At 36.8% G+C, this 8,144-nt stretch overlaps 1 protein-coding gene across 3 annotated transcripts in view; it reads left to right on the top strand.

The window, feature by feature from the left end:
* Window positions 1-1,185: 1,185 nt before the first annotated feature.
* LOC109339624 (protein transport protein SEC23-like) overlaps window positions 1,186-8,144 on the top strand; it is an 8,402-nt gene continuing 1,443 nt past the window's right edge. For all 3 annotated transcript variants that reach the window (XM_019577087.1, XM_019577088.1, XM_019577086.1), the window contains exons 1-10: window positions 1,186-2,169; window positions 2,395-2,568; window positions 3,399-3,560; window positions 3,774-3,916; window positions 4,992-5,067; window positions 5,208-5,380; window positions 5,482-5,563; window positions 6,522-6,599; window positions 7,481-7,642; window positions 7,729-7,992. In XM_019577087.1, the coding sequence (XP_019432632.1) occupies window positions 1,411-2,169; window positions 2,395-2,568; window positions 3,399-3,560; window positions 3,774-3,916; window positions 4,992-5,067; window positions 5,208-5,380; window positions 5,482-5,563; window positions 6,522-6,599; window positions 7,481-7,642; window positions 7,729-7,992 (2,073 nt within the window). In that variant the 5' untranslated portion in view covers window positions 1,186-1,410. The remainder of the gene's footprint in view (window positions 2,170-2,394; window positions 2,569-3,398; window positions 3,561-3,773; window positions 3,917-4,991; window positions 5,068-5,207; window positions 5,381-5,481; window positions 5,564-6,521; window positions 6,600-7,480; window positions 7,643-7,728; window positions 7,993-8,144) is intronic.

Genomic DNA, 8,144 nt, shown 5'->3' with positions numbered 1-8,144 from the left:
AACTTGGGTGTGTGTAACGCCTTTACTTCAAATTGCTTATCTTCAATCCAAGCTCTAAGGCAACTTCTTTTGGCCCTTTAATTGGTCTTCATATTGCCTCAACATTGCTTATCTCCAATCCAAGCTCTAAGGCAACTTCTTTTGGCACTTTAATTGGTCTTCACATTGCACCTAATCTCCACTCTATTTGACTTAATTCTATTCAACCTGCATAACTTAGCAAAAAAAATCCGCTCAACCATAACAAAGAGAAATAAAAGCTAAAAACAATCCTAAAGTCCTAATTATGTCCTAAAATTCAAGTTAAATGCAATGCAAATGTATTATAATTTCACACTCATCAACAAGGGATAAACATGATCTAAGCTATCCGTCCCATGGTCACACATTCATCATATTTATATGTGCCTATTGAATTGTGTAGAGTAATAATATCTATTTGAACAAAATATCATTAATTCTCTAGATATCATTTCATATCTAAAATTACATATTCATAATAAAAAAATATTGAGAAGTCTTTATCTAAAAATGACATATAAGGATAACAAAAAAACCCGACTTGTACGCACTTGCAGAAATACTCGCAACGGATACCTACAACAATAACTTATGAGTGAGAATGAATTTTATGATAACCGCTATATGGATACCCACGTATTTACAAATTTAGTTTTTAATTAAATTTTTATATATATATTGTAATTTTTTATTATTATTTTAAGATTATATATTATATAATTTATTATTGTTTCATAATAAATTAAACTTATTTGACTATAATCATAAATCTATTATATAAATATCATATTATTCATGTAATTATTTTTACACATTGATTTTTACAAAGTATATGAATATATAATTAAAATTAAAAACTCGTTGGATACCCTCAAATGCTTGCTACTTGTACGGGTACCCACAAACATTATGAGTTTGTGAACATGAAAAACACTATTCGCGTGCACCCGACCCTATTGCCATTCCTAATCATGTTTAATTGAATCTAGAGTTGGGTTCAACATTTGGGTCAGATTAGCATTGAGTCTTGGGTCGACTTCGATTTCAAAAACTAATCTCTTACATTTAAGACAAGTAATGGAATAGACTTACCTGACTCATGCTCACGCCGACTACATATGGAAATCTTGATGGACCAAAACAAGTGTTTAATGAATTAACGAACCATTGTAGCCAAGTGGCCCACCAAAGGGTGCCCAACTACTACTACCGTGCGAGCTATGGTGGTTGAGTTGCAAAACTCAACTGAACTTCCTTCATTCTGAATTTGGTTGATAGCGGCACCATCATCACTAATTCATACTCCAACCCCATCCCCCATTCCTCAATTCCCCTTACCCATTTTTTCATTCTCAATTCTCTTCAATTCCCTTCAATTCAATCACCACCATGTCAGAGATGGCGAACACAGATCCCGAGGGAATCGACGGTGTTCGAATGACATGGAATCTCTGGCCTCGAACCAAAGTCGAAGCAAGCAAGTGCGTGATCCCACTCGCCGCCACGCTCTCCCTTCTCCGCCCTCACCCTGACATCCCCACCCTCCCCTACGCCCCTCTCCGATGCAAAACCTGCTCCTCAATTCTCAACCCTTTCTCGCGCGTGGATTTCACCGCCAAGATCTGGATCTGCCCCTTCTGCTTCCAGCGTAATCATTTTCCTCCTCACTACTCACAGATCTCTGAAACCAATCTCCCCGGTGAGTTGTACCCTCACTACACGACCGTGCAGTACACGCTCCAAAACCCTAACCCTAATTATGATCACTCGGCTCAATCGCCGGTTTTTGTGTTTGTGCTTGATACTTGCATGATTGAGGAGGAGATGGAGTTTGTGAAATCGGAGATCCGGAGGGCGATCGGTCTTTTACCGGATAATGCGCTTGTGGGTTTCGTTTCGTTCGGGACGCAGGTTCAGGTGCATGAATTGGGGTTCTCGGAGATGTCTAAGGTTTATGTGTTCCGGGGGAATAAAGAGATTGGTAAAGATCAGATTTTGGAGCAGTTGGGCCTTGGTGGTGGTGCTGTGAGGAGGCCTGCGGCAGGGTTTCAGAAGGGCATACCGGGTCATGGTGGTGGTGGATTTGGTGTTTCTAATGTTACACGGTTCTTGTTGCCTGCTTCTGATTGTGAATACACTCTCAATACGGTGGGTTTTTTTTTGTTTTGGATGTGAATTTTGAAAGTGTCAGAATCAAATGTTTTAAATTGCGGTTTTGGTAGTTGCTGCAACTGCATTGTGGCTACAGCGGCCGCATTTTCCTTAAATTGCGGTGAAGACAACATAATGGCAACTGTGACCTCAACCACAATTTAAAACATATGATACTTGTGTTGTGTTGCATTGTTTTTTTGACATACTTTTTATTTGCAGCTATTGGATGAATTGCAAACTGATCAATGGCCTGTTTCGCCACACACGCGTCCTTCTCGGTGCACTGGAGTGGCTTTGAGTGTGGCAGCTGGGTTGCTTGGTGCTTGTAATCCTGGGACTGGTGCTAGAATCATAGCTTTGGTTGGAGGTCCATGCACAGAAGGACCTGGCACGGTAAATTTGTGGACCTTGGTTAATTGGTAGATTTTATTGCAAAGTTCAGGACCTTTTTAAATTTGGATTATAGTTTGTAGGCATTGTGAAGGAATATTATTCAAACTTTCATATTAGGTGTATGTGGCTTTAGTATATTGTAAGTCTGCCTATGTTGTGCTTTGTTACAAAACTATACGTAACCAGTCACAAGTCCAAATAGAAGATGAAGGTTATGTTTGGCAGTCAACGATCAATTTAAAATTGTCAAATCTCAATGATATAGGCCTCACCTAGTGAGAAAAAGGAATCATTGCTGCTGTGCCCATAGGACATTCACTAGTGACTATCATTTAAAAGCTAATGGTCCAGCATTTTGGTTTTATACTTGCATGAATTGTCATGGTTGTGTTTGTTTGCTATTAAGAAATTAGATTATTGTGAAAGAAGTTTAAATATTAATGTTTGGTCACTTATCTTGAGATGGTGTTGTAGTAGACTAGCAGTAATACATTGAAGCAGCTCTGATATTTGGCTGGATGTTAAACTGCTTATATTAGTTATTTAGGAAAGTTAAGTGTTATGCTGTTATTAGGATACATCAACTGGTAAGTTATGAGACCCAGTTTCTTCTGTGCCATTGACATTTTGGAGGCACACTGTATTATTTGAATCCAGAGTTGAAGTACTAAATACAATGAAGTAAACTTAGAATAGCAGAATAAGTGGAAGAGAGGTATTATGGGCAATGCCGTGTCTGTGCTTATATTGGCTGTTTCTGAATCCATCCATCTACACTTCTACGAAAATATTTTGATGATGGAGATATTGATTTTTAAATTCCTTTGCAGATTGTGTCAAAGGATCTATCTGAGCCAGTGCGTTCCCATAAAGATCTTGATAAAGATGCAGCACCATTCTTCAAGAAAGCAGTCAAATTTTATGAGGGTCTTGCAAAACAGCTGGTTAGTCAGGGTCACGTTTTAGATCTTTTTGCATCAGCACTTGATCAGGTATGTGTCTGTATATAATTTTCTCACACAATTATTTCACCAGTTATTTTCTTTTCTGACCATGGACCTTCTTGCGTACAAGGAAGTTCTTGTTTATTTCGTGGTCATGCATGAATAGAGTTGGTATTGCTTTCAGAATGTTGCATTTGATGACAATGAGGATCTAATTTTCCTCATTCTTCATCTACAATTTTTGGATGTTTAAATATATAGGTTGGAGTTGCAGAAATGAAAGTTGCAGTTGAAAAAACTGGTGGTCTTGTTGTCCTGTCTGAAAGTTTTGGTCACTCAGTATTCAAAGATTCTTTTAAGCGTGTTTTTGAGGACGGGGAGCAATCTCTTGGTCTTTGTTTCAAGTGGGTATCCTTTATTTATTTTTATCTTTCCTTTTTACTGCTACTTGATTTTTTTATCCAATCTCCAGTCTGCTGTGGAATTATTTATTGTGGTATTTTACACTCATTATTATATTAAAACCCTGCCTATATGTGTTTGATGCTATACATAACCGGTCCTAAGCTTGGATAAAAGTTGAAGGTCGTGTTAGAGAATTGGCAACCACCGTAAAACTCTGCTGAGTCTCTATGATATGACACTCATTATTATATTATTTAGTACTTCCCTGCCCCACCACTTCAGTGCAACAAAGCCTTTACTTTTCATGTAATTTTTCTTATTTCATTAGAACCTTGTAAGTTGTAACATTGTAAAAGTATGAGGAGTAATATGGAGAGACCAATGATGCATTTATGGGAATTTTTATTCATTTCATTTGGTGCAAATTCGGGTTTGTCGACACTTCTGATTTTCTATTTGAATGTCATTTGATTGAGATTTAGGGTTTTATTATAGACCTAATTTTTTGGGCTTCATGTATTCATCTATGCTGCATGGGTACTTCAAAGAAGCTGACCTACCTGACACCAGTACTCTTCGGTACTCCTTTCATGTGAATTGTTTCAAAACTGTTATTTTAGGCTGGAAACTTATGATTTTTCCCCTTTTTCTTCTTAGCCACATCATAATACTGAATCTGAGTTGTATAATTGGTCTTTCTTCCTCACATCTCAGCTGGTTTTTGGCCTCAACCTCTCATCTTGATACTATTGCATTCTCTGCTAGTGCTAACTTTGATCATTTGTTCGTAATTATATTGGCCTAACCATTCCTAGGATTTTTCAAAAATGTCGTATCTCGTACCACATTCGTATCCGTATCCGTATCGGGTACTGGTACCATGCTCATTTTCATGCGGCATAGGTATTCATAGATACCATTATTGACTTGATCTTACTGTTGCTTTTGGAATACTGATAAAAATATTTTCTAATTTATTCTTTTACATTTTTGTTTCCTATCTCTCCTCTCTCGTTTCATATTTCTGTTTGATAGATTGCCCTTATCTCATTTCCAACTTAATTTATGTATCAGTGGAACACTCGAAATCAATTGCTCCAAGGAAATCAAAATTCAGGGTATAATTGGACCTTGCACATCATTGGAAAAGGTTGGATTTGGATCATCTTATGTTGCAAACCTTAATTTTCTGTTGCCTACTAAAACTCGATTTGGATTTTATGTGTTATTAACATAAATGAACTAAGCCATAACAATCTTGGATTTGATGGTTACAATCACATACTGCAGAAAGGGCCTTCTGTTGCTGATACCGTGATAGGAGAAGGGAACACAACAGCTTGGAAAATGTGTGGCCTTGACAAGAGTACGTGCTTGACTGTGATGTTTGATCTTTCATCAAGTGATCGTTCAAACACTCCTGGTGCTGCCAACCCACAATTGTACCTTCAGTTCCTTACAAGGTTATCAGAATTTTCATCATTAACACTCACATATACTATGTTGTGCCTTATTCCTCATTCTTTATTAGTATTGAATTTGAATTGCCATGTACTTATTGCAGTTACCAGAGCCCAGATGGTCAATTATTGCTTCGTGTCACAACAGTAACTAGAAGATGGGTTGATGTTTCTATTAGCTCTGAGGTAGTTTCAGTTGTTTTCTTCTAGTATTTGTTGCTGGGTGTTTGTTTATTTGTCAATCTCAAAGAAATATGTGGTGCTTTTACACTTATCATAATATTAAGAAGCTTGAATGTTATTTCGTTTTACTTTATTTCCTTCTTGTCAATTCTGATTCTAAATTTTAGTGTAGATATCTATGTATGTTTATCATGTGGATCTATGATATAAACTGAAAGGCTTCATTTTTATGACCACATCTGCTAAGTCCTTACATTTGGAATTTAGTACTATTTTTTATCGATTCATTTAATAGAACAATGCCTGTTTCGGCTTCTGCAAATTGTTCTACTAATATGGTATATATGTCCATTTATGTTGAATCTTTTTTGTTATTGTTTTTTAAATGAAAAGCCTTGTATTAAAAAATAGACAGGGCAATAACTATAGAAGGGGAGGTCATATCGTAATTTGTTAGAATTGAGCCAGAAATAGCTGAACCATGATTTAATATGACAGAAATTCTGCTTACTGATATCAATAAGTGGTAACAAAATGGTAGAAACTCTCTTCCTGTCAAGAGAACAGAACAGAAAGGTAGCTGAATCCCACCCTTGCTTAACGTGTTCCCCCACTCCCGCATGCGTAGTGGGTAGTTATCAGTTATGTGAGGTCAATCCTTCTGAACTGTCTATGTTGGAATTAAGTCCCCTGCTACCTTCCCTTTTCTTTTAAACTGGGGTGTGGAGGCCTGGAGGGTAGATGTAAACAACCTTCAGCATTTCGTTTAACTAAAATGGTGTCTACAAGGAACTGTGCATGCATTTACCATATTGGACAACCTATATTATTCAAAGAAATAGTGTTAGACTTTTCTTGTTTATATTTGTCATTGGTGTGCTGCTTATTTTGTCTCGTCAATGACTGAATGCATATCATTTAAGTGTAATGCACTTGCTGAAATAGAGTATTTTATCTTCAGGAATTGGTTCAAGGATTTGACCAAGAAACTGCTGCTGTGGTAATGGCTAGACTTGCTTCTCTGAAAATGGAGACAGAGGTATATCTCATCACAAGTTGTGTAATTATTTGTTATTCTCTTGTTATGTAAAATCCTTCTCTGTTAGGTTTATTTGCTCAAGTTGCTGTAATTTTTGTCATTGTTCAAATGCGATTGCTGGGAGTTTCATGAAAAAACATGGTTGAGATAATGTCTTTGATAGTGGTGATTTTGATGAAATTTGCCTTATTTATTTATTTATTTATTTATTTTTATGGGACCAAGTACTTATGAAATGGCACTTCACATGCTATTTCCTCTGTTCTTCCTCAAATATATTTTACAACTTATGGAGAATAAGCACTCATTATTTTCATACTGCGGTCACAATATTGTGGTTTTTGGAGTCTCCCCACAACTGTATTGCGACCACATTTTGCCTCAATGTTTTTGCAATTGTGGTAAATTACAGTAATTTAAAACACAACATATCCGCAACGACAATTTTCTACCACGACGCAAGTTTTAGGAAAATGCAAATGGGAGACAGATTGCACATACTTCATATTCTACTCATGGGACCAAGTACTGATGGAATGACAATTCAAGTTATTTGTTGCCATTCAACATTCTAGTTTTATGATCTCTATTTGGGTTTATTGAATAGTTTTTTGGGTGGAATATTGAATAGTTTAATTGGAGGACTTTACACATTTAACTGCAAACATTTCCCCTTCTCATTCAGTTATGACGTGGCTTCACTGTTCGACAGCAGGTTATTTCAATGTAGTATTATTTTGCTAATAAACTTGCTGCAGATAACCATTCTGTTTTTGCCTTCTTGTTGGACATGTATTTGTTATTTAAAAATGTGTTTTGCGTACGCTTTCAGACTTTTATAACCATGTTTCCAATCTGAGCATCATTTTTTGTTTGATCAGGAAGCATTTGATGCCACACGGTGGTTGGATCGATTACTTATTCGCCTCTGCTCTAAATTTGGTGACTACCGCAAGGATGATCCATCATCTTTTACATTAAACCCTTCGTTTTCATTGTTCCCCCAGTTTATGTTCAATCTGCGAAGGTCGCAGTTTTTACAGGTATAATTTCTAATAATTTTCATTTTGTGTCGCTATCAGACTTCTTAATAACTTGGAGGCATTTGAATGGTGAAATTTATTGGCAGGTTTTTAATAACAGTCCAGATGAGACTGCGTACTTCCGCATGTTGTTAAACAGGGAAAATATTAGTAATGCTGCTGTCATGATTCAGCCATCTCTAATATCATATTCATTTAATTCACTGCCTGAACCCGCATTATTAGACGTGTCTTCTATTGCCGCAGACCGGATTCTATTGCTCGATTCATATTTTAGTGTGGTTATTTTTCATGGAATGACAATCGCCCAATGGCGCAACTTGGGATACCATCACCAGCCAGAACACCAGGTATGTGCTCACTGCTTAGACATGTTGGCAGAGACCGGTTAGTACTAGCCCAACGAAATGGCTCTAAGACAAGAATTTACCCTAGGACAACAAATAGATAATCACGTTCTATTTCGTATTTCTGTTTTGCATGTGGGGTCCACCAATAAGGG

This window comes from Lupinus angustifolius, unplaced genomic scaffold (genome assembly GCF_001865875.1).
Source record: "Lupinus angustifolius cultivar Tanjil unplaced genomic scaffold, LupAngTanjil_v1.0 Scaffold_85_25, whole genome shotgun sequence".
NCBI classification, from domain to species: Eukaryota; Viridiplantae; Streptophyta; class Magnoliopsida; order Fabales; family Fabaceae; genus Lupinus; species Lupinus angustifolius.
This window is presented reverse-complemented; position numbering and strand designations above follow the sequence as displayed.